Genomic DNA, 26,764 nt, shown 5'->3' with positions numbered 1-26,764 from the left:
TTCAGTAGAGGAAGTACACAACAAACAAAGGATACACAATTAGCCATCTTCTATGACAGGTCTAGTTCAAGTAATGCATCCGTGGAAACAAATGAGATTAAGAAGAATCCAGTTCTCCCAGACAGTATTTCAACCACAAAACCTCTCCTTCCTCTTTTACAAAACTTTACTTCCTTTCAATTCATTTTCCAGCACCACTGAAATAAAGCAAACAAAACTGCACAAACTATGGTACACAGAAAACATTGAAAAGAGGACAAGGAGACCTTATAGTGTCTGCATTGGAAGGCTGCTATTACAAATACCAGGACATTTACAGCACTGACAGATCTGGCACACATGTACATGAACACTTGAAGAGGCCTCATTACCTTTCATCAGTGCATTACTATCCCTCATTATAATCCTTACCAAAATATACATGTCTACATTAGACAAGGCATCCACCAGTACATAATGTTCCTCCTGTTTTTGTCTAGTAAAGCTTACATTGCATGGCATTTTAATAATATTAATCTGCAATGTCCCTCCAGTTCTGTATTTCATGTGAAATGGCAATATTGGCCACTGTCAGGATAAGGCAGACAAAGGACTCTGAGCAGATCATGCAACTAAGCAAGTAGTCAAAGTTCCCTTCTCATAACAGGGTAAGCTTAAAGCTGGGAACAGTAATACCTAGACATTCCCCCTTTGAACCCTTACCAGGCTCCTCATGCACCTGCCTCTGGGGTTGCACAATTCCCACTATTTATGTTTCAGCCTTCTACCTCGAAGCTCACCTTGACCCCTTCTGTTAGACACCATCTTCTCAAGGGGGTCTCAGCTGGGTCTCAGAGAGATGCTAGAGATCCAGCAGCTCCTGACATGAGGTTCTTTATCCAGACTCCCTTCCACCACAAATACCCTTAGTGGAACTGCCCGGTCCCCTTCAGGTCCCTCTACAGACCATGCCCCTTAAAGGACAGAAACAGGCACGCTACTTGAAGTTTCACCTCCAGACACTTCCTCTTACCTCTCCTGTCAAACCTTCAACTCCTGCTATAGTAATAACCTCCAGCTGGTAGTTCGCTGTCACAGAATACAGACCCACACTGGCCAGATCACACTGTGCCATCTCCTTGGTTGTTCTCTCCTACTGATCTGCTGGAGAACCACTTCACTTCCTCACTACAGGCTGCTTGCAACCAAGAGCAACCTTGTCTCCTGTTTCCTTTTGCCGGAGACAAGTTTGCTAAAAGCAGAAGGACAATGAAGAATGAGAACTGTCAGTGTGGCTCTTTCGAAGGAAAAAGATTATAAAATATAGCATGTTTTTGAAACTAGGTTGTGCGAGAAGGCAAGGAGAGCCATTTAACAAGAAAACAGAGAATTTAAAACAGCAGCAGGTATCAGTATGTGAAATGGAAATGGATGCTGCCAGAAAGCAGACAGAGCACAGTTTACAGTATAATGTAAACAACAGGCTTTCTTTCAGGCTAATCAAACTCCCTCTCTCCTCTCAGTCAAGGATTTAGTTAATTTCAATCCTCATTTTCCATTCCACTCACATTTCCACCACTTCCATAGCTAGAAGGGCTCTGACATTCAGTGGCAAAAAAATAAAAAAAGGTGTATAATTAAAAATAATTTTTTAAAAAATAAAACTTCCCTGCTTTACTTAGAGGAAGCAATAAAAAAGAAAGCAAAATGCATTATGCAAGTATTCCTCCTAACATCAGCTTAAAAATTTTTTCCACTACCAGAAAAACCTAATTCTTCCAAGCTAGTCTCCAAACATGACCTTTAAAAATATCCTTTTCCTATTATCTTTTTAAATTACGAAAGTTATCCTTGTATTATTGCTCATAGAAAGCAGTATCATTACCTAGTTTTCATGTATTTATTATCATAATAACAACTGTTAAGTAGCACAGTACATTTACATGCTGTTCCAGATCAATATAAAGAGACAGTCACCCTCCAAAGCAATCAACGATCTCAAATCCTAAAACATGTGCCTTGAAAAAGGAGTCTATAACACTGTTCAGTCTGTTAGCTGCAGTCATAGCATGTTCACAATTACTTTTAGTAAATTTATTAAAGTAAATAAACTGTTTCCACAGTTTTAGATATAAAGGCAAACAGCTGAGCACCAAGACATTCCACAAGTGAAAAAATCTGGAAGTCAAATTCTGATAGGCAGACCCATTTTGCAAAACACTTACGCACAGAAACAGAGATAAATCAAGTTCAATAGAAATGCACACGATTTCTATGAAGTAAGTCTTTCCCACAACACAAATTTTAAGTCCTCAGTAACATTCAGAGGTTTTTACTATTTAAAACGCTTCATTACCTTACCAACTGCAACTTCTGCAAGGGAAAAAAAAAAAAACAAAACTATCTGTAGCTCTTCGTGGAAACTTTAACCCTAGAAACATTCCCAGAGGGAAGCCAGTTCAGAAGAACTGAATAAAAGAAATGAAAATTTCAAATAAATGGTCTTTAGAGCGGGACGCATATAGGTTCTGCAGACGGTATAGGCGCAGAGAAGTGGCAATTGAAAGCAGCAATGCCATTCCTTTCTCTCAACAACGACCGCCAGCAGTACAGCGCGGTCATGGCAGTACCGCCCGGCGTGGCAGAGCAGCACCTCGTCCTGGCCTCGGAACCCTTCCCAGTGCTTCACAGGGCAGTACCTGCAGGAGCCCGCTGTTAGTCCATTCTGCCAGATCCAGCCGATGAGCTCTGCAGCACAAGAGGGGCTGTACAGTAGCAGCAGCGGCCGCAGGGCCGGGCCCTCGGCGGCCTCGCTGCGGAGCGGTGGCCGAGGGGCCGCGCGGGTCTCCCCGGCGCTCTCGGAGCTCCGCGCGCCCACGGAGCAGCACGCGCGGGGACCGGGCGCGCTCCCGCCGCCACCGCCCCGCTGAGCCTCGCAGCCAATCCCCGCCCGGAGCGCCTCGGCCGCAGCCAATCCCCGCCCGGAGCCGCCTCGGCCGCAGCAGCCACGTCACCGACCGACCGCCGGCTCGCCGTGCCTGCCCGCCCTCCTCCCCCGGCGCTACCGGTAGATGATGTAATTCCACTCCACGTTGCAGCACAAAATCCTGGCCTTTGTAAGTTACAGCATTAACAACTGTTTAGTCTAGCCCCAGACTAGTTCAGACAGCCCTACCCAAAGCACAAGCTGCTGAGCCATCTCCCACAGCGGCCTCCCTTAACCTGGATTCTCCTCGCTCTGACATGTTTGCAGTCTGGTGCACAGCAGATTAAAGGGATCTGAGACTGGCTTTAACTCCTTAGGCGTTTACATTCTTTCTTATCTCCACTGCACCCCCAACCTCTTTATAAGTGCAAGAGTGGAGGCTTTACTCTCCACTTACCTCCCTATCCCACTTGAATTGCCTTCTAAATTAAGAGAATCAGGGTAATTTAGAACCATAGAATATCCTGAGCACTGAAAAACACACAGGGATCATCAAGTCCAGCTCCTGGCCCTGCACAGGACAGCTCCAACCATCACACCACTTGCCTTAGAGTTGTCCAAATGCTCCTTGAGCTCTGTCAGCCTTGGGCCCATGACCAGTGCCCGACCACCCTCTAGGGGAAGAACTACTGATGTCCATTCCATTCCCCAGCTCCATTCCATTCTGATATCCAGCCTAAACCTCCCTTGACACAGCTCCAGCTGTTTCCTCAGATCCTGTCACTGGTCACGGAGAGCAGAGGTCATTGTCTTGTCCCTCCACTGCCCCTTGGGAGGAAGCTGCAGATGATGTTTCCCCTCAGTCTCCTCCAGACTAAGTACAAGCTAAGTACCCTCAACAGCTCCCGGTATGGCTTTCCCTGGAGACCTGTTACCATCTTTGTAAGCCCTCTTTTGGATGCTCTCCAATAGCTCTATATCTTCTTTATGTTACAGCGCCAGAACTGCACACAGTAGGTGTGACCTGCACACATTTAGGAATTTGGAAAACACCTTTAAGATCATTGAGTCCAACCACAAGACTAATGCCATCAAGTTCACCAATCCCTGCCTGCAGTGGCCTTGGATGCAGCCAATCTGCAACTGTGGTGGCCCTAATCCAACCCTAAGTGTCACATCTACACAGCCCAGAAAAGCACTGTCAGCTGGCATGGGCACTGCCGGGTGCTGTAGATCCCTCCAGGGACGGACACTATTCCCTCACTGTCCTTATTACAGTGAAGAGCCTCAAAACTGACTTCAGGATTAAAGCTGCAGGCCTCACCGGTGCCCAGTAAAGGCCAATGGTCAATACCCAGGGCATGTGGCCACACTATGTCTGATAAAAGCCAGATGCCATTGGTGTTCTTTGTTACCTGGGCTCATATTCAGCCAGTCGACCAGCACACCCTGCCCTTTCCTGTCATTCTTCCCCCAGCCTGGAGCACTCCATGGGGCTATTGTCACCCACAGGCAGGACCACCACTTCAGCTTGTTGACCCTCACACCACTGGCCTGAGCCCATCAATCCAGCCTGTCCAGATCCTTCTGGAGAGCCTTCCTGCACAACAACAGATAAACACTCCTGGCCCAACTCAGTGTCCTCTTCAAGCACTTATCACTGAAATTGGTAGAAAGCAAAAATCTAAAGTTTTTTATCTTCAAAGACACCACCAAATCCACAGAAGTCCCCCAGCTTAACTCAGACAGTGGTTATACTGTTTCCTGTCATCACCTATGTAACATTACCACTGTTATATTCCTATTAGAATTCAAGCAAATTCCAACAGTATCAGTTCCCATACTGTTGCAAGGGAGTTGTTCTATGGGCTACTTTTGTTTATTTGTTTACATTTTTATTTTTTAGTTTGGTTTTGTTGTTTTTTTAAATTGCTAACATCACCTTCTGGGATCAGGAAACAATCTTACATGAAGATCTAAAAATTGTGGAGAAAACTTCACAAAGAATGAAGAATATTCAAGTGGTGGGAAGTGGAATTCAAGACATCTGAAAAAACTTCAGTGTCTCAAGAATTAACAGAAAATCTCACTCACAATCATTTGACATTAACATATCACTCTCTCCAAACAAGGGAAATCAAACAACTCCCCCAGCTCCCTCCCGCTAAAAAGAAAAAATACTAAACCCACAAGATCCTCCCCATCCTTCTCCCTCCTCAAAAACTCCAAACAAACAAAAACATACATCAAATATAAGGTCATCACTTTGTTAGAAGACTATTTGGAGATCTTTACTTTTCCAGAAATGGAATTTGGTTTAATCATCATAATGCATGTAAGCCCTGCTCTCCCTTCCTCCCGCTCCAATTATTAGCAATTGCAGAATAAAACAAATGACAACACCAGAATGCTGGTCACTCACAAAAAAATCAGAATGGTAACTAAAGGTATATCACAACAGTTAATCTTTTTGTTTTTATTAAGACAAGCCTTTTATATTAAGTCAAGCCTTTCAGGAAGTAGATTTTGCTGATCCTTGTAGGTCCCTTGCAACACAGAATAGTCTGTGATTACATGATTCATTTTGAAAAGCTAACAAGAAATGGAAATGCTCTCATTTTAAGCTCACCTGACCAATTTTTAGCATGTGCAACTTCTATAAAATGTGCTTCTTTTTCAGATACTCAAATAGGTATTGAATTGGTAAGAGAAAATGCATGCAAAATAAATCAGTACTTTCATTTGCCACATGAAACCAGTAGTTTTTACGGAAGGACCCTTCTTAGTGGCAGGGAATCCTAGATTTCCTGTGTGGTAAGCAGTTACTTACCTTAGTATACTTCACAAGCATACTAAGAAGTGAGCAATGTAAAACTGCGGTTTCAGACAGTTAAAGATAGGGAATCTTCAGTAATCCTAAAGAGAGCTCCATCTTCAAGAAGAAGCATGGAACTATCCTGATGGTAATAACTGTATGTGTAGGCACACATGCTTCAATCCACCTATCTGCATCCGAGACATAATTGCAAGAAACACAAGTACATCTCTGTGCAAATATTTTATTCCCCAGCTAATTAAAAAGGCAAAAAAAGAGGGAAAAAAATCACACAGAGTATCTGCTTTAATCAAACTTTCTAAGTGAAGAACATAAGGACAGGTTAATTTAATCAAGCATGATTAAATCACTAGTAAACCTCAAGACAGGATCAATTAGCATCTTTCAAGCATTTCCTTCTTCCTAACATCTCTTTACTCTTGCCTCAATCAAATCTTGCTACTTTCTTCTACCACCTATTCTGAGCACCGAGCAGCAAAACATCAGGATGTACCAGCTGTTAAAGTAAAGATGATACAACTAGCATCCCAGTTCTGTTCCAGTTTCCCCACATTCATCAAATGAAGACTGTACAATTGCCAGACATCACTTAAGTAAACAAATAAAACAAAACTCATTGGAAGAACAACATCTGTCAGATGTCCAGATAAAGTACATGGGTAAGACAAGAAAGCAATCAAAACCAGCTGAATACTCTCCTAGTTTCCAGCTTTGTGGAGACTGGGGGTATTCATCTTCATACCACTGATGATTTTACAGACTTGCAGTGCACCTACCTCCTCATTCCTCCATCTGCTGTCATGCTTGAGTTGTCCCTGAACAATTCTAGCACCAGAGGTGAACCAGTTTTGCCACCCCTTCTAATCAAAGCTGCAATTCCTGTCCCCAAGTAAGACAGCTTGATCATGGTAATATTCTGGTCAGACACTAACTGACCCACCCATCTATACAGGTAAATATTAGCACCAGAAAGAGAAGCACAACAATTCCTTAGACTACACTACCACTAAGATATCAGCATAGGATGCTCTTGCTTTCCTTACATCAAGGGTATTTCATATATATGTAATGATCTCCACTGCTCTTCCTCCTTGATTAGCCCAAACACAGCACCGCATGCAGTATGGCATATAGAGAACAAAGTACTCAAATTTGGAGGAAGAAAGGATTCATATACAGGCATAATATGGTCTTTTATTCTGCATTTTATTCCTTAAGGTATAATTTCTACTATTCTATTTACTTTTTTTTTTCACTGCATCTTGAACTGACTTTTCAGAGTATCATGCACAGTGACTCTCAGAGTTTTCTTCCCCAGGTGCTGCAGAAAACCATAAAAATACATTTGCTTTTGTATTCTTAGTAACACAACATGCAATAAGAACAGCTGAAGAATTACTGAAGCTAAGCCTGAAAGATGCTTGCTGTGCTATTGAACACAGTTTTTATGACAATCATGACAAAACAGTAGCTTAGAAGAGCAAGGAAATACAGCAAAAAAATAAATCAGCAAAGCAGTTTACATAACAAAAAAATATTTACTGACACAAATATGGAACAGGTAATATTGTTTCCAAAGTGAATAAACATAAATACTTTACTACAGAGCAGAAAAGAAGAAAAGTTTATTTTAACCCTTTGTAAATTTCTTCCCAGTATCCTCAAGAGCAAATCTGGGAAGAGGAAGAAGCTAAACACTCTTAAGTATCCTTCAATTTTAGGGTACAGCATCGGCACAGGCATAAGTGTGTGGAAAATTTTTATAAGTGTATGGAAGTATTTGAGTTATTTTTCATTTGAAAAAATAAAACTCTTGATTTCATAATATAGATACAGTTATCAAATAATTCTGGTAAAACATGTAAGCTTTGCTTAAGTCTCCATTATCTAAAGTTTGATTACTCTTTCCAGAGAGCTATCAGGTTACTTTAAAAAACCTCTAATCTGATCCTGTTTTGTCTACTGTGAAGAAACAGTATGTGAAGAACACAGGCTTATCACAAAGTCGGGTCAAAACCTAGGGAGTGACTGTCAGCTGTCATCCAAGTGTAAGGAGGGTTTAAATACTTCCTTTGGGCATGGAGAAATCTTGTAAGTAGGCACAAGAGACCGGCAAGGAAAAAGAAACCTCTAAGGAGCAACAGCTCTGCTCTCACAGATCTCCAGACGGATGAGGCCCGTGCAGCTTTTACCAGTTCGTCTGATGCTCGCGGGGGATCAAACTGCGATTTCGCACTGCCGGTAACTCCCTGCAGCAGTAATGCTCTGAGACCGCCGAGAAAAAACGACCCCGAACCTGTGCATCTCTGGAGAGTCTGCGGGATCCGAGAGACCGGCGGTGCGCGGTGCACCCCGGCAGCTCTAAAGCTGAGCTCACTTCTTCCCCTACAGAGCCCTCAACCTTCTACCACGAGCGGCACAGCAGCCGCTCCAGGTTCCGCACGCGGAAGGGGAACGGGCAGCACCGATGAAGGGCGGGCACGCCCCGGCAGGGGACCGCCCCCCCGAGAGGAACCGCCGCGCTCCCTCTGCCACCGCCGCTCGGCCGTGCCGGGCCGTGCCGGGCCGGGCCGCAACCCCGCGCCCGCTGCCCAGCCCACTTCTCCGCTCCGGGCACGGCCGAGGCTGCTTGGCCAGCTCAGCTCGGCGCTGCCCCGCCTGGCTCGGCTCGGCGCGGCACGTCCCCACTCACCCACCCGGCTCTGCACGGCGCAGCCCGGCTCCCCGCTGCCTCAGCTACCGCCACCTCACGTCGCTTCCGGCCCCGCCCGCCCCGGCTTCTGCACTTGCTCCTGCTTTGAAATTTAAAATTACGTTTTACAAAGAAACGAGGGTTATGTTTGGAAAGGACTTTAAAAATTACCTAATAAAGATTGTCTTCACTCGGACAGTGTAAAAACAAACCCACTGCCTCAAAAAAGGGAGATGTTGGAAAGATGGCTCCAGCTAGAATGCTGGCAGCAGAGAAATTAGTTTTGTTCTTAGCCCTTTGACATGGAGTGCAAACACTCCATTCCTGTACATGTGACGTATGAGTCTGCCTTGCGTGTGACAGTGTCATAACGTTGCCTGATACTGAATTCGAACACAGGCTATTTCAGATCAGGCAGGCGGGAAAAACACAACATGACAAAGTAGACGTGAAAATGCACTGCCATAGGAAACTGCAGATTCTAAGCCCACAAGCACTTCTGTTGTGTGACTAGAATTTGATTATACCTTAATTCAGGCTGGACCAGAATAAGGACAAGGCGCTTTCCAGCTCTTATGTCTTGCTATGACAAAATGTGAAAGGAGACAAATATGAGCTAAAAAATAGGACGCGTTGGAGGTTAGATAATTATGGCAGATAATTACAGTATATAAGGTGATGCATTCTTACAGCATTTCATGGATTTGCAACCCATCGAGTGAGCATTATCTCTGTGGTTATACCTAAGTGAACTACCTCAATAGCCCAGAAAAAAAGGATGCCAGCTCCTTTTCATTCAAGCCCTATCCCAACACATTTAGCATTGACAAGTCACATTTGGGAAGTTTCTCCAGCTAACCCTTTGTAATTCAGTTACTGTCACCTCTAAATTAATTTCCTGGATTCCACAAATTAGGGACATGAGAGGACATGGGACACACTACAAATGTGTTGAGAAAAGCTTTTCAAAGGTATTATAGGCATATCTGAGAAGCCTCATCTATCTAAAAATCAGAGGTTGTTGCTATACTGTGTAATGGTACAGTCCTGTGTAATACTGGAATGCACACAGTTCTGAATGTTCACATCAGCTTGATTGGGCTGCCCCAGAATAGGAATCAACAGACCCTGTAGATACTTGCATGGAATTCATTCCCAGTTAATAAACCGTGCAAATCATGACAAAGATAAATATGTGACATTAACCCAGAAGCTTTTAGATAGGTTGTAGTTTGGTTTTATTTGTGTTATCTCCTTTGATATCCTGACTAATTACTAGTTTTTCAGTTTATTTTTTGCATTCTTTATTAAGTTTGTAATGAGGAGAAGCAACAGAGTTGCTATGTGCAGTACAGGTACAAAAGCAACAAATACATTTTATTAAAACAAGGCTCTGATATTTTTGGCCTTTATTGATTCCATTGGAGCACTTGCCATCAGATGGGGCAGATTTTTCCATAATCTGAAGAAGATAAATTATAAAATCTTTTGCTAAAAAAATATACTTTCATCCAACAGCTTCCTGGAACAATTGAGCAGATTTCCTTTGTGATGGTAGAGGGCAGCCTAGGTAATCAGACCACCTTTAACTTCAAAAACAATAAACTTATTTCTTGGTCACACAGATTGAACCAGAGGTAAGGTGTTGCAGCAAGCTTCAGTCTCATAATACACCTACAAATTTTCCTAAAATATTCAATGTTTTAACTTCAGAACTATTCACAAGTATCTCTGATGTGCTATTAGAATTTCAGCAGTTATCATTTTCAGTTCAGTTCTCATCTGGAACAAGAGAATGCTTCTTATTAAGGAAAAACTCTATTCAGGCCCATTTCTTACAGAGGGAAAAAAAAGATCAGGAAGGAAGATGTTTTGACAAACCACTAAAATTAAACTGTATTTCAGAGTATGTGGCAATTACAATTACTTTGCCCTGTGCAACAGTTTTGCTAATGTAAAAAGTGGTTATGCCATGAAAATTTCAACTGAATATCTGTATTTGAAAAGACACAGAAAAGCAAGATTCAGAAAATGTCACAGAGGTGTGCCTGTTGTCATCTAACAAGGACAGGTTAGGGGTGACTGGCACACATCTACTCATAAAATAAGAATTCAGGCCACCTGGGAGAGCCCCTGTATTTTAAATGTTCAGTTAATACCATATAGAAAAAATCAAATGCTTTTCCAACAGGAAAGCTGCTCCAAAATCAGATGCTTCTCCAACTGAAAGCAGCTCCAAAATGCTTTGATTGAACTTTGCTTCTCTCTCCATACTCCTTGGTTTAGAGAGCATTTTTAGTTTCTGGGGACACGGAATAGTACTTTTAGCGTTTTCTTCCTTGTCCTTCATTAATGCAATGTCCCTGGATCTCTACATTTCTCAAGTGTGTCACTGCAGTAATATTCACAGAGAGTTCAAATACAGAGAACAGGGACTTGAGAGGACAAGCAGCCCATATGGCTTAATCCAAGAACAGAAGGCACACAGATATCACAGAAATGGTATAAAAACCTGATGACTAAAGTCCATCATCTGGATCATATCCTGAATATATCAATTCACTCACCACACTTTAAATACAAGCTCCATCTATTTCAAAAGAAGAAAATACTAAACATTATTAGAATCAACAATAAAAACCCAGCCAGATCACCTCTGTAAGTTCTTTCTACATTCAGGGCTACCTTGAATGGGAAAAAGATGTCAAATGGGAGCTTCCAGTGCATTTGGGGCTGGCCTCGTGGAGGTTCTGGCCAGTCAGTCATGTCAGTGAAGGTAACGACAGTTGTCACAGGTACCATGCTCGTGTTTAGAAACTGCAATAAGAAGGGAAGCAAAGAGTTTAGCAGTCTTAATACAAAAGATATACCCCTCCTCAATTTTCTCATGGGGACTCACTGTAGATGACTGGCAAGCGTGATGTCTTTGGGATGGTAAGAGTTAAGTGTCCTAAATTTTCAGAGGAGTAAGACCTTTTTCCCAAAATTGATATTTAGCAGGTAAATTGAGGGTGTAGTAAAGATCAGTAGCTACTGTGCATAGTATGCTAGAGATCTCCAAAATGGCAGCAGTGACTCAAGCTCTCCTACAGTAAGCCTTCTACTCAGAGGAAAGACATACCAGCTTAATAATAAGAACAGATGCAAGCTAGCTTTATTTTTCATAAAAGATCAGCTGGCTCTTGGACAAGTAGCTTGCTACCAGAAAGAACTGCCACAAGATGCAATCCTATCAATACATGTCAATAAACTAAAGCAGGGACCCAATACAATATAAATTCTTTGCTCACATTTTAGGATGTTGTTTCAGGAAGGAGACAGATCAGTGAAGATCACACAGGGGACTGAACCCCTAAGGCCTCAGTTCTTTTCTGTTTTAACAGAATGCTGCAAGAAAAAACTAATACACTAGCTCTTTGAATTACATGGAGTTTCATGACTACCTTGGGCTGATTTAAGATCACAGTGCTGCCAAAAGAGCAACCTCACTCCCTGCCCCACTTCCCAGCTCTGCATGCTAACATGGAGAGGGCATTTACCAGCAGCACGCCTTCTGTGCTTGCACTGGGTTTAAGCCAACCTGTGAAATTACCATCTCAATCAGTTTCCTGAGAAGAATTTTAAAGATTGCCTTTAGAGCAAAATTCTGTAGGAAGCATTCAAAATATTTGCAAGATACAGTCCACAACTCTTAATAAAAAAATATTGGGACTCCTATTAGGGAATTTTTGTGGCATCCCTCAAGACAAATTAAAAAATACTTCTGTGCTTAAATGAAAAAAAAAAACAAAATGAACAATGCATTGAGTACCGTCTTGGTTCTACATGGAGTGTGCAAAGAGGCATTGTGAGCAGATTCTTTGTGCACCTTTGCATCGGCAGCACCAGTCCTGACAGCATCAGCATGGGGAACTTCAGCCAGCTCTGGGTCCATCCCCCAGGCTTGCTCTGCTGCCCAAAGGTGGCCCCTGAGCAGCTCCCATTCCAGAATGGCTACAAGAACAATGCTGAGGTTATTTCTTCTCTCATCACCTGGAAACTATGCTCGCTTGTGAGGTGTCCTAACAATCCTGCTTCCAGCCAGTTTAACACCTTCTTGCCTTCCATGCCAGATCAGTCCTTGATCATAACTCACCCCTGCTGAGCAGTTAAAAGTAGAATTTCCCCAACACTTCTGATAGATATAAGTTCTCCTATCAATGAGTAAACACACTCAAAAATAGGCCAAGTTGCCCTAGTCAACAAGAAGCCTCAACATGATTGATTTAAGTGTCTGGCTCTTCAAAAACTGCCTTAAAATCAGAGAGATTAGTGCAGGGAAAAAAACTCCATACACAATCCCTCTTTAACAGCTAGGAGAAGGCAACCATTAGCAACTTCTAGCATGCTCTTATAGAGTTCTACATAATTTTAAAATGTCCTGTATTTTCATCAAGTCCAAATATAACTGTGATAAGATACTGTGGGTGGGTTTGGAAATCAGGATGTTTTCCCTGGGTTCTCTGTTTTCTGGTCAGTCACCCAGGCAACTTTCCAGTGACGCAGTGTTGTCTAAATAAAAAAAGGTTTCTCTAAAGAATATTAAAGGAACTAAAGGACAGTTCTCAGATAGAGAATCTGTAGGCTAAAGCTGGGAAGTGACATAATTTGAAAGTAATGTGCAGCCAAGTATGCTTACAAATAGTTGCACTTCATAACTGCTGGCTATAGAGCAAGTTGGTCCTTTCCTAAAATGTCTTTACTAACAATCCTAATTTGTGGATTTGTGATGTCACTGATGAAGTCTGTACTGATTCTAATGGCATGCGGGTTTTTTTGCTGCCAGAAACTTGCTTTCTTACAATTAGCTTTCCAATATACCTTAAGGCATAAAGTCCTTAGCATCAGTTGTTCAAGTAAATCAAATCTGAATCTCATTCTTCTTGATTAGCTAATCCTGAGGGATTTGCACCCTACACTTTTACTAGGAATGCAAGTCTTCTTCCTCAGACAGAAATTTTGTTAATGAAGCCATGTAACAGGTGATTTAAAAAATATTTTCATGGGGTGGGGGTATCACTTTGCCTCACAGTAATATGAGTTTTACATGGTTAACATCTTCCTATCCTACTCTCTTCATGTATTTTGCAAGAAGGGAGAACAAAAGGGTACCACAAGATGCATTCAAGTAAGTGTGTAAAATCTCATTTAATTTAGACTGAGTCTGAAGTTCAAAGAATGTTAACAGATCATATAGATACCTTTCTCAAAGTCATGAAGATAGCTGAGTGGGTGTCAGCTGCTTCCCCTAAAGCCCTTACAGAGAAGTATAAGCCTTAAAATATTTCTGCTGCTCAAAAGACTATGTGATATCAAAAAAAAAAAAAAAAAAAAAAAATCACAATGGAATCCACTGACACATGCTTGAAAAAGACTGCTCATTGTCCTCTGTGGTCATGTTAGCTGACACACTGCTGATATCACAAAATCATAGAATGGTCTGGGCTGGAAGGGACCTTTAAAGGTCACCTAGTTCAAGTCTTTATGATGAGCAAGGATGCCTTCAACTAGATCAGGTAGTTCAGAACCCCGTCCAACCTGGCCTTGAATACCGTCTTTCTGGCTTACAGCCTTCCTCCCCAATTCTCCAAATACACTGCCATGAGCATTAGTCACTTCCTCAGCTACCTGTTGGTGATTTCAGAAGCTCTAGAAATACAGAAATATATTCTTGCACAGATTATAAGCATTCTGTGGAGTCTATGAAATACTAATAAACTAAAATCCCATATCAAGGCTTTAAGAGACAACTAAATATTAAACATGGAGTTACTGGATGTTTTTAAGTACAACTTTATACCAACCATAATTGAACGTTTAAAGGCTGAGTCCATAAGTGGCAGAAAGTGGTTCAGGATTGGAAAGGAGCTATCTTTTCCAGTTATACAACTGAGTGAGGACAGTACTGAAAAGATCACAAAACAACGTTCCTCTATAAAAGGCTACCATTGCAGCCAGACAACTGCTAAAATTCAGTAAGTCTCAACTTACTTAGTTTCAAGACCATTTGATTTCTTAAATAACCTGTAAACCCCCTTTAATTATCTCAGAGTGTGAGGGAGGTAATTAAATTCCATACCTTGAGGGGTTGACACTGGTAAAAGTGCCGTGTACCCAGTACTTGAGCTTGTGGGTTGGATAGGAGGCCCACTTTAGTCCACAATATCTGTATCTCCAGGGTCACAGGAACCATACAACAGGAAGTGCAATTCACAGCCTGAAAATTAAATATACACTTATGAATTTAATATAGTATTTTAAAAGTGATAAAGGACCATTATGGCCAAAGTCTAATATTTTGGATAATACAGGCCACAGAACCTGAATCAATTACTTCAATACTATCTTTGTAACTTCTGATCATGTCAACCACCCACTTTGGAGCTACATCCATCTCATTGTCACCTCAGCTCCAATTAGAATTTGTCTCAACTTTACCTCTTGGATTTCACATCCCACTTAGCCATCCTCCCACAGATAAAAAATTATTACAATACAACTGGCTCACGAACTTTAACTTTATTAGGTAATATAAGAGGATATAAATATCCCTACAAAAATATTCCCTATTCTGGAAAAGCAGAAAGGATTATAATAATAATTAATAGGAAGTAGCCAGCTACTATCAATTCCAAAATGCTGTCAGAAAACTATATAACACTGAATTCAGTATTTGACTCTTTTTGCCCATTTAAATAGCAGAACAGGATTCAAGAGATAAGAAATCTGTCAGGGTTTGTTGGGTTTGAGATTTTTTTTGTAAAGTACTCTAATAATATGAACCATAATGACTGCTTTCACATATTAAGACCCCTGAGAGTCACAGGATGTTTATACAAAAGAAGTCCAGATACCCCCACCTCCCTGAGGCAATACAAAGATATGAAAGGAAAAATATTTACGGATGGTCTTTTTGCATTCATATTACCTGCACACTGCAGTTCTGAATCAGAATGGTCATCCACTCTTCTGCCTGGGCTGTATGAGCACTGCCAGTTATAGCAAAGTCTTCTGTTCTGTTCATCCCCTGAAAAGCCTTGTGTAACTTCTGCTGTATGTAACTACAGTTAATGTCTTCCAGTACTGGGGATAGGCTGAAAATGAGAAAAGAACACTTTAAAGAAAGTGATTTCCAGGACAAAAAAAAAAAAAAAAAAAAAAAAGCCCAAACCACTGTCGACATTCTTTCTTTGCAATAAGTGCTTCTTCTACTCTTATAATGAGTCAACAAGTATTGGTATTCAACAGATGCAGTTTCAATCCTCTCAGCAAGAAAGGACAAAAATATGGCAGGGATAATGATATGGAAAACTGACGGCTCTTCCGTCATCTTATCTCATCAGCGGTCCTACACTTGCCCTGGCAAAAGAACAATCTAAATAATCAAAACAACCACTTTTTAAGATTTACTCTTCAACTCTACTCTTGCCCAAGACACACTGCCAGGCTGGAACCTCAAAATATCCCAGAAGGCCTTCACAATGTTCAGATTATTTTAGCAGTCCACCATCTTTCCTATATTCAAGTTCTCTTAGGAGTACGTGAAACATCTGTAGAGACACATTGGTGACCTCAGGGAAGGACCTAGACTCCACAGCAGTACGTGAGAGACTACAGAAAAACATGCTGAGTCCACAACTTCCAACTGTTAGAAAGGATGACTGCACAGTGTGTTGTTACCTGATTTTGCAGCCTGTTCTCATATTCCTTCCAAATTGTACTGTGTGTCTGCGGAATTGTGAACAACTTCCATCATTTTCACTCCTTAATATGCTCATCTGACAGACTGCACATCAAGAAGCCAAACAAAAGTATAAACAGACAACAAACAACACTCATCTTGTATTTAACAATCCACTTACCCCACATTCCTCCTTATCTCTATTAGAGCACAAAAAAAGTTCAGACAGTGCAGTAACAGAAATAAAAAAAAACCCCACTGATAAACAAAAACTCATAGCAGAAAAAGGATACATGTTGCACAGCACCACTGTTTGCAATCAACAGTGGTGCTCCAGGGATATAACCAGGGTTTCCACTTCTAGGCAACATACGAGAAAGAGTCCTAGTCTACAAAGAAACAAAGGGAAGAAATAGAAAAAAAATATTAGCACCAATGGCATCCATTAATCTCCAAAAATCAAATTTGCATTCTCAAAAATGTAAATGTAAGCTGTTTTTTGAATGACAGATTATTATATACTACTTAAACTATTTGTTTCTAAGGACTCTTTCTTACCTGGGCAATTTCATTTGCAGTCCAGGAGGTAAAAAAACTTAATGTCAGTATCCTGAAATGTGGATAGTACTAGAAAAGCTCTCAATACAATGAATTGCTATTACTCAACATTTGTCTCTAAGAAAGTGAACAGATCAGTCAGGGCAATTTTACAGAAGAACTGCAGAACAAACCCTGCCTTGACCCTGACTCTTAGTGGACCATTCTACTTCTAAACAGATCTATGGCACTCTGGGCATAACTTTAATGAAGTTGCACTGCACACTTACCAACCCCTGAGGTCATCACTTACCCAATTTTACATTGAATCCATGGGACATGATTTATGTCAACTTAACACACATTAGTATTTCCCAGATTTCTACCCCTTTCAAAGTAACTTTCTTTCCTGCTGCACAGGCAAAGTTAAGTACGTGGAATAAATTTAGTAACTTTGTTCACAAACACTAAACATATCAGATACAGCCCTAGCTTCAACCCTTTCCTCCACAAGGCTGCTGACTTATCCTCTTCCCTTCTACCTCAACAAACAAAATAAAATCAAAAAACAACAACCCCCCCCAAAAAAACCAAACCCAAATTCCCCAGCAAAACTCCCCCAAAAATTCAAAACAAACAAAAAATACACCAAAATAAAACAGCGCCAAAAAGCCCAAAGCCAAACCAACCAAAAAAACCAAAATCCCACCCTCAAAAAAACCATCAAAAACCCTCAAAAAAAAAAAAAGCCCCACAAAAAAACACAACAAAAACCAAACCACCAAACCAAGAGCAAAAGTAGTAATATAAAAATAATCAGCTCCTTAAAATTTGTGCAATGAAAGACCGTATACTTGTACTGAGCCTGGATTTTTCTACTAGCATGGTTTACTTGAGACCAGAAATGCCTCCACTCCGCAACTATCTGCACCCCAGGGCTTTTACTACTATACCACAAGGAAACTGCTCAAACCTCTTCAGGTGTCTTCTGTACAAAAATGAATCACAAGCTACAGACTACAAACGTGGTAGAACTCCAGGGAGGAAGGGGGATACTAACCCAGAAGTGCATGGTGAAGCGCTGCTGCAGAGAGGACCTGGAGTTCACAGAGATGTTGCTGACTTTGAACTGGACAGAAGCACTCTGAATCCCACTTGTGCCACTATATTCTATCTCATAGATCACCTGTAAGTCCAATTTAGAGAATAATAGGAGACAGATTAAGGTAATAGGCAATAGCTTTAAGCTTGCAGTAAGCTGCTCGAAAAGGAAAGAAGACTCACATACCTCAGAAACAACATTGATGCATGCATTGTCTTTCATGTGGGGAGCTCCAGGTGGTGAGACTGCAGTGACATTTACCTGGAGAAATGTATGAATATTAACAATTAGTAATTGCTTAAAAGGAGAGTGTACTTTTTACTCTTTTTCACTGCTTTTCCACCCAAGTCAGATATACCTCCTTGCTGTGATCTGGGGGGCACATCACATTGCTCCAGATCCCCAATCTTTTTCCAGGAAAATAAGCTACCTCCCTGACTTTAGTCCTATCTATGCCCATTCATTCAAAAATACACCCTCACTTATGTCCTTTTTTTCTATAGTGTCCTACTTTTGTAACAAAAAATCTTGTCTCAGACACAGCACATTCCCATTTTCCCTTCAGAACCAGAAATTCTTTTCATTGGCAACAAAGACTGACCTTCATGTATGGCATAACGGTGTCATTAACTGGGACCTGGGGAAATAAGCAAACCATTTTACAATACCAATAAAAAGTGAAGTAAATTGCTGTGTTTGTGACTAAACCCATAAAATCATTACAAAAGAACCTGAATATTATATTGACAAAATTACTTTGTTTATTCCAAATGTGAAAACATCATCCTTTTGCAATCTATAAATCACAAAGTTCACAGAAGGCATTTTAAAATACCAAAAGGCAAATTTAAGCTTGGCCCAGTTAATGTCCTGCAGAATGCAGGCACTTTTAAGTGTCACATTTCTGATCCATTCCTGAAACTTCATGTTCTGCAATTGAGTAAGTACTTCAGCATCTGGTTAAGGAAAACAGTATTTTGGCAACAGTGACAAAGAAAGCCCTGAAAACATGAATTAAATCTGATCACTAGGCTATTCTCTACTAGTTAAGTAGATGTAGATTTCCAGTATAAGGGTAAACTAAATCATCAGCCTTAATAAGTATTTCTAGTTACAGTGCTTTTGTCTCTTGGAAAACCAGAAAAATTCTGCAAGCTGAGACGAGACATTTTCATATAGCCATTCAGTAAAACCAGTGGGATGAACACAGAACAGTAAACTGGTTACTTTGAATTTATTGTCAGGATAAATACTAGAGAAATTGATATGGATATAAATAGAGCTAATATTAATACGGGGCCATCAGTGTAATTTTAGAGATAGCAATTTATGTAGAAAAACCACCCTACTTCTTTACTGAGAACATGTGCTGCTTTGTGGGAACTCAAAATGTCTCTCAGACATTTTTAGAGGTTCCAGGCCTTGGTCAGAGGCATTCTAGACCCTGGCAGACAGCTGAAAAACAGGTGTGATTTTGAGTTTGAGCTATGGAATGAATGACCAACTTTGGAGGTGGAACAAGCAGTCACAAAAGGTTAGATAGTATAGTAAAAGTAGTTACAAAGTAGAGGGGAAATTTTTTTAGTATTGTACAGGGGGGTTTTCACTTTGTACATGGGGGTCAGAAGTTCTAAGATGGAGGAAAGTGGGCTGATCCTGTTCTTCCTCCTTCTTTTTCCTTACCTCCATGTTCTTGGTGATGTTGGCACTCACAGATTGGTTTAGAGTAGAAAAACACTTGGCAACGTAGGTAGTATGTATTGGGGCATAATTGTAAACATGTTACACGTAATATATCATATAAAAGATAGCAGCAGCCCTGGGTGGGGGGAGAGACAAAGAAGACAACAGATAGAAAGGATGTCAGTGTGTGTGTGTGCCTCTACCCAGGCTGCTGATCAAATGCCCGCAGTCCAAGAACATAATCTGTTAGATAACTAGCAATAAACTGCCTTGAGACCGAACAGCTAAAGCCTGCGGAGTTTTTCTTTGGAAACACAGGTTGGAGGAGGAATTTCACCACCATATGAGACCCCAGAGCAAGGCTGGGGTTCTCACACTGCTTGGTTGATCAAGCTGATGGAACAGATAGGAATACTTTGATAAACAATCTGTTTAAAGTGCAAGAGAATTTTAGATAGGCCATTAGAACTATGAAGTATCAATGAAATACCTGGTAAATACATTAAGAATTTGCCAATAACAGAAATTTATTGGAAAGTAGTTTGAATTGAAGGATTAACACCAGTCATGACAATTTTAACAGGTTTCCCAGCAAGAAGGCCTCAGCAATTGGGAGATCAGGAATGACATACCAGATGACCTTTAGTTTTACAGTTATCTAAAGTCACAGTGCAAGGCGACACGGAGTCAAACAAATAAGATTTTGAACAAAAGCAAGAAATCTGAAATGAACCTTTAGTACAGTGAAGTCACGGTAGTAGGAAGCAGCATCTAGGGCAGGGTCAGTCATGCAGCTCTTGCTTAAGTTGGCAAAAATCCGAGTACAACTTGTGCTTTTACTGTCCAGGAAGCCTGGGTGAGTTAAGACATGATAACAGATAAAACAGAAGCAAAACACCCTAAGATATTCTTCCCTCTTTACTAACCAGCAGGATTTCCATCAACACAAAGTCCACTGGCTCCCATTTTTACTGGCTGTCTAAGCATGCTCAAAACAGATGACGAATCAAAGTAGATGAGGACTGGATCACCAGCCTGAAAAGAGAATTTGGAGAAATCACAAAGTTACAGTGGAATACTAATGCCAAGGGCAAGAGACACACCTATACTTTTTTGTGTACACCCAGTTTTGTCTAAAATGTTGTCCAATCTCTTAAATACAAGGCAACTGACCAGAAATACTTTATACACTAAGGAATGGAAAGTACTGAGAGATAAACTGTGCTCTGGTAACCAGGAGGGCCATCTGTGTCCTGGGATGCATTGGGTTCAACATCACCAGCTGCTGCTAAGTCTGCTCTGCATGCTGGTACGGCTTCATCTTGAGCCCTGAGGGCGCTTTTCGATGCCACAACATAAGCCATAAAGCTGATGGAGAGCATCCAAAAGAGGGCTACAAAGATGGTGAAGGGTCTCCAGGGGAAGACATACAAGGAATAGCTAAAATCATTTGGCTTGTTGAGCCTGGAGGAGACTGAGGGGAAATCTAATTGCACTCTGCAGCTTCCTCCCAAGGGGCAGACACTGACCACTGCTCTCTGTGACAGGGACAGGACTCAAAGAAACTGCTGGAAGTGTGTCAGGGGAGGCTCAGGCTGGATATCAAGAAAAGATTCTTTCCCAGAGGGTGGTTGGGCCCTGAATAGGCTCCTCAGGAAATGGTCACAGTCCCAAGGCTGACAGAGCCAAGAAGCATTTGGACAGCTCTCAGGCACAGGGTGGGATTGCTGGGGCGTCCTGTGCAGGGCCAGTAGCTGGACTTGATGATCCTTGTGAGTCCCATCCAACTCAGGATATGCTATAATCCTATGATAATATGGCTTCTAGGTACAAAATAAGAATTTTTCAATCTGTTCTCATTAGATGTCATAACAGAGAGGTCTAGTAAAAGCATATGTGCAAATTGATTGCTATTTTCTTTCAACTCACACGATAAAAAGCAGAGAACGATGGCTGAACTTGTGATGGTGCTAAGAAAGAGTGCCTGCCATACTTCTCTAAGAACTCTGCAAAGTCAGATTCTTTGATATCCTGTGGCTGTTGAAAATAGTTCAGCTTTGCTAGAGTTTGAAAAGACAAAAAAAAGAGAAATCCAGCAATATTAAGTTACTAGAAAAGATAAGAGTAAATACTGTGCCAATATTTTTAAAAGAAATAACTTTAGTAATTGTAAGCTAGTTGGTACCTTATATTAATTAATCCTTAACACTTATAATAGGCTAATATGATCTACAAAACATATCATAAGTACAGTTCATGGGAAACAAATATTAATATACAAAGTAACTTTCCAAAAAGTATGAGACTCCTTAACAGCTAACTTAATATGAGCTGTAATTTCTGTGAGATGCCCATATTAGACACACATGAAATTTGAACTACAAATTTAAGTACCCATTTGTGAGTTCACCAAAAGCAACATTAAATGGATTCAAAATAATCAAGTAAAACTGGTAACTGGTAAAACTCAAGATACGTATGCATAGACAAGAGGCCTCCTAAAAAAACCCAGACCTTCTATTGGTATCCTACAGTGATGCCTTCCTGACCCAGCGGTATTCAATGGTATGGTTATGATGCTATAATGTATTCATTTATTGCTGCTAGAGCACTGCTGTAAAATGGCAAATTATTAAAGGCATGCTATATGGACTCATTCTAATATAAATAACTTTTCAATGTATTAAAATAAAGCATCTTAGAAGATTCAAAGATTACCTATTCTACTGACAACAGGAACAAGCATTCTCAATTGTAGTAGTACCAAAAAGAATTTATGTAATCCAGTAGATTTTGGGGGAAAAAAAGAACCTTAAACTCTCAATGCAATTCTGCTGTTCAAGGGCAGAGTGGATGCTCAAAGGTTACAGCACAGCTATCAGAAACAAAATATTTTCAATATCCAAATACACTATTAATTAAGCAGTCAAATCTTTCAAGGAGATAAAAGTCAAAGAAATATGGAGCTCCTACAAGGTTCACAAAAATAGGTGTGCACAGCAGCTTGCTTAATAATCACTTGAGGGTATCATCACTAGACTGAAAAAGAAAACATTTGCAGTTGTGCTACTCACAGCCATTTAATTGATTTGGGATCCAGCTCATCATATATTCTTCCATTATCAAAGCAGAATACTTGCTACTACAGGTTAACAACATGACATAATGCAAAATATACCTGAAAACTGGAAGGAAATACCTTCTGCAAGAAAACTTAAGATATTCAAACTGCTTACATTTAGATATTAAAAGCTATTTAATCTTGTAGGAGAAGGCAAAACAAAATTTAAATCTGCTAGCAATGGTTTCAATGAGGTGAAAACCTGTGCATCACTTTCACCGGCCACAATAATTCATCAGGGCTTGGTTATATTTCTGGCAATGGTAGCTCATCACACCATCCTGGAAAAGCTGCTGCCACAATCAGTTGAATAATATATATATGTTCCTTTATTTCCATGGGAAAGGCGACTAGGGGGAAGGCTGTTTCTACCAGAAAACATGATCCTTCAGGTGATCCCAAATAAGGTCTTCCCCACATGTTCTTCCAACAACAAGCACAGAAAAGCCCATGTGAACAGTGAATTCTGTACCCATGCAGTCAAAAGTTTAGGCCTCTTCAGTGAGCCTAATAATGTCATAGAACAGGGCCCAAATATCAAATTACTAAAAAAATCTGGTGCCATCAATCTGGACACAGATGTTTTTTGCTGTGCATAACATTAAAAATTCAGAATCCTTTTAATCTTACTTTCAGGATATTATACATGGTGTGGGAAACAGGTAAAGTTTAGATTCCAAGTTAGAGACTGAAAAGCCCAGGAGCCTGACATCACTTTAAGCTGTAGTTAAACCCTTATCTAAATTCATCTTTAATGTGAGACCAACTGAAAATTGGAATGGGTAAAGTTCTAGCACTACTACCTATCATACTATATATTATGAAGCTCTTATAATTTCTTTGTTCTTCCCTGTATGCAAAACACTCAGACAAAATCTGTAAAGAGCTGAAAGCAGGACAAGATAATAAAAAATTAACCTTGTTTTGACTAGCTGTTGTACCTGTTCATCTCCTGAGCCAACCTAAAATTTTCAAATATTTAGGTCAGAAGCAGATGGAACTGTGGGTCACATCTCCCAGACAAATAATTCAAAAGAGAAAATGGTAAGTGCTCAAATGTGAGACCACAGCAATTACACTGAATGCCAGGAACTGGACTCTGAATCACTCAAATAAAGTACAATGTGGAAAGCAAAAAGAGAAAAGAATGTTAATGGCATATCCTACAGGATAGATGATTACCAGTGAAGAAAATCACTGGTAAGAGTGATCACAGCTGAGAAGATGAAAATAAGCATTTATAATAAAGAATCCAAGACACAATAAGAAAACACTTTCTGAAAATTATAGTAGTGGGATACTTTAAACATCAACCCTCATCTGCTGCTCTATGTGTAACCAACTATGTAAGGTATCTGAGATACATAAGCAATTGATAAAAGACTTATTTGTGCCCAGCCAGAAACCCTACCCTTAATAATAGTGCAATAATCTTTTTCTTTGCCCTTCTTGAAAATCAGGGCAATATTCACTGCTTCCAGTCAGCCGGAGCCTCTCCAGATCCCAAGACTGCCCAAAAATCACCATGAAAGATTTTGCCATTATATCATCTGGCACTTTGAGGACTCTTTGATGAACCCCATCAGGCCCCATACATTTTTAGGGATCCAGCTGGAGCAGCAGATCCTGTACAATTTCAGGGTCACCTGGGAGCTAATCATTCTTTCAGTCATGGTCCTCCAGCTCAGGGCACTGACACTCCCTTGGTCAATAATCCATGCTGAAGACAGAGGCAAAGAATGCATAAGACACCTCTGCTCGTCTCTGTGAGGTGGCCATCCTCATCCCGTAATGGGCCAATGTTATTTCTACACTGCCTTTTGCCATTCATAGATTCGGAAAAACTCTTTTGACTGTCTCTCATAGTTCTAACCAGCTTCTACTTCAGCTGAGCTTTGGCCATGTGAATTTCTTCCCTACAGTGGCAAGCAGCATCTCTGTATTCTTCCCATGTCACCTGACCTTGTTTCCACTGGGCATGCACCATCATTTTCATCTCATTTCCAAAAGAAGTTCCCTGTTCAGCCAAGCTGGCCTTTTGCCTCGCATGCTTGACTTCTGACATTTTGGGAACTGCCTGCTCCTCTGCCCCTCACAAGTGATGTTTAAAAAGTGACCAGCACTGACTGGCTCCAGTACCTGCAAAAAACACTTTCCCACGGGATCTTACTTACTAATTCCTTGTGCAGACTGAAGTCTGCTCTCCCCAGATCCAGAGCTAAGGTTTTGCTGGCACCTTTCCTCCTGTCTAAAGAGGAGAAAAATCAGACCCTGATTCCCTATGGTCTCTCTAAAATGCTAACAGTCAAAATAATTAGCACAATTACAACGTGTAGTTCAAAAAAAAATATTCCCTAAGCAGAGGCAATCTATGAAAAAAAATATGTGAAAAGAAAGATTGCTTACAGTCATCCAACTGCACGCAGAACAGTGGATCTCGTCCCCCAGGATCAGAAATTATGTCTGTAGAATAAGCGGTATTACTTCTGAAAATTAGTGACTTTTCCACACACACTTGACTCACAGACCTGTAAAGACAAGTCCCCCGCCCAGTGAACTATAAAACGTACCATACTTGCATAATTTCATATTTTACATTACATAATGCCAACAATGCAACACAGTTTTATTTGATGAAAATATGCTTTTCATCAGCTTAGATAAGCTGTTGTACCATCTGCATTTATAATCAATTACAGAAAGCGTCTCTTGTCATTGTAATAACTTTGTGGCCACTCAGTGTAATTAAAAATCACTCTGACATTTTCTGGAAAAAAAAGCGACTAAAAACAAAATCAGTGCGCATGTACTACGGCTCCTCTCGGTCCTCATCACAATGCCAATCTGTAAAGACAGCTTTTACTCTCTAAAAACTGAAACCATCTTCCTCACTGACAGCATCTCGCGGTCTGTACTTGTTTGACCACCTCCTCATAGCACTCCAAAGCTCCTTTTACTTAAACCCAGACTTCCCATCCCAACGCCAGCTGCCTCATCACGGAGTAACCAAGCCTCGCTTCATCTCGGCCACTGCGCTGTGGGCCTCGGGAAGCCCTTCCCAGTCCGCGGCCCAGTGCTAAGGCCCAGGGGCGCGGCAACACCGCGGGGACGCACAGGCGGCCAAGGCACGGTTCCCGCCGGGAGCGCGGCCCGGGCCCGACCGTCCCCTACCCACCTGCTGCCGCCGGAGCGCTGGGACGCGCCCGCGGGGCTGAGAGCGGGCAGCGACACCAGCAGGAGGGACAGGGGGGACGGGAACAGCAGCGGCACCGCGCGAGACCCGCGCATGGCCACCCACCACCGCGGCACACCCCGCAGAGCCACAGCGCTTGCGCGGCCGAAAGGGGCGGGGCCGGGCCGGGCCGGGCCGGGCCGGGGCGGGGTCGGGGTGGGCGGGGGTGGGCGGGGGTGGGCGGGGGTGGGCGGGGGTGGGCGGGGCGGGCGGGGCGGGGCCGGGGTGGGCGGGACGGGCGCGCCCCTGAACTAGCCTGTTTAAGAGTTCAAGCAACTGTAGCTACTCTATGTTGACAGCTGCTAGAAATCAACTACCATCAATGAATTCATATTATGTTATAATGATTGCGTTAAGAGCAGTTGTGTCTAACATTCAACATGAGATACCCTGGTCTGTGATAATTTCTATAATTTATATTAAAATCTATAAGTTGAGTGGGTCACTAAGCAATCACTGCTTTACATTATGTTAGAGTGTATAATTGGTTTGCAGAGCTGTCTAGGTAAAAACACAGTGTTTCACTAATTCTAGACTTTGTATCACAAGGATTTCTACACAGTGGACCAGATGGGAGAAGATTCTTAATTTTGGCATCAAGAAAAAATTTCCGAAATGCCAGAGCTTAGTTAAAATTCCACACAGATAAGTCCCGGGAAAGTTTGGCTTTTACAGTTGTATAATTTAAATAAAAATATTTTTTGAGGTACTTTTTGTGAGGTTCTTTTTCATGCAATATCTACCTAACATCCGAATCTGACCGGCACAATATAGTAGAGTTTAAAAAGTCAGTATGTGTTCAAGGAGTCAAATGATCCAAATTCATCAAAGGAAGCATGCCAAAGGTCATAAAAATGCAGATATTGTAACAGGCCCTGCTCAAGTGTGCTGGTTTTGAGCTGTTGGAAGCTTCGGGGACTCCTTACTCTGGAAATA

The 26,764-nt window shown here is 41.3% G+C and overlaps 2 protein-coding genes across 42 annotated transcripts in view; both read right to left on the bottom strand.

Moving 5' to 3' along the window:
- Nucleotides 1-8,495, bottom strand: part of ALDH18A1 (aldehyde dehydrogenase 18 family member A1) — a 34,429-nt gene extending 25,934 nt beyond the window's left edge. For 16 of the 39 annotated variants that reach the window (XM_085583060.1, XM_085583062.1, XM_085583082.1 and 13 more), the window contains exon 1: nucleotides 2,679-2,878. The gene's annotated coding sequence lies outside the window, so the exon portion shown is untranslated. Of the gene's footprint in view, nucleotides 1-2,335; nucleotides 2,879-7,933; nucleotides 8,187-8,433 lie in introns of those variants that run through there. The other 23 variants (XM_021542444.3, XM_021542445.3, XM_085583081.1 and 20 more) reach the window with 7 other exon arrangements.
- TCTN3 (tectonic family member 3) lies at nucleotides 42-25,920 on the bottom strand. Of its 3 annotated transcripts, XM_085583101.1 has the most exons (14): nucleotides 25,772-25,920; nucleotides 25,003-25,124; nucleotides 21,405-21,535; nucleotides 20,402-20,510; nucleotides 20,209-20,327; nucleotides 18,394-18,429; nucleotides 17,979-18,053; nucleotides 17,751-17,876; nucleotides 16,447-16,542; nucleotides 16,153-16,250; nucleotides 15,401-15,566; nucleotides 14,552-14,689; nucleotides 11,119-11,250; nucleotides 42-197 (listed from the first exon to the last, which is right to left on the bottom strand). In XM_085583101.1, the coding sequence occupies exons 1-14, from the start codon at nucleotides 25,882-25,884 to the stop codon at nucleotides 177-179; spliced, it is 1,482 nt and encodes a 493-aa protein (XP_085439227.1). In that variant the 5' UTR covers nucleotides 25,885-25,920; the 3' UTR covers nucleotides 42-176. The 3 variants fall into 3 exon arrangements, with proteins under 3 accessions (XP_085439227.1, XP_021398114.1, XP_085439226.1); XM_021542439.3 differs by lacking the exon at nucleotides 42-197 and having other exon boundaries at nucleotides 9,655-11,250; XM_085583100.1 differs by lacking the exons at nucleotides 42-197; nucleotides 11,119-11,250 and adding an exon at nucleotides 12,045-12,426.
- Between the last annotated feature and the right edge of the window lie 844 nt (nucleotides 25,921-26,764).

This window comes from Lonchura striata, chromosome 6 (genome assembly GCF_050655825.1).
Source record: "Lonchura striata isolate lonStrDom1 chromosome 6, ASM5065582v1, whole genome shotgun sequence".
Classification (NCBI taxonomy): domain Eukaryota; kingdom Metazoa; phylum Chordata; class Aves; order Passeriformes; family Estrildidae; genus Lonchura; species Lonchura striata.
This window is presented reverse-complemented; position numbering and strand designations above follow the sequence as displayed.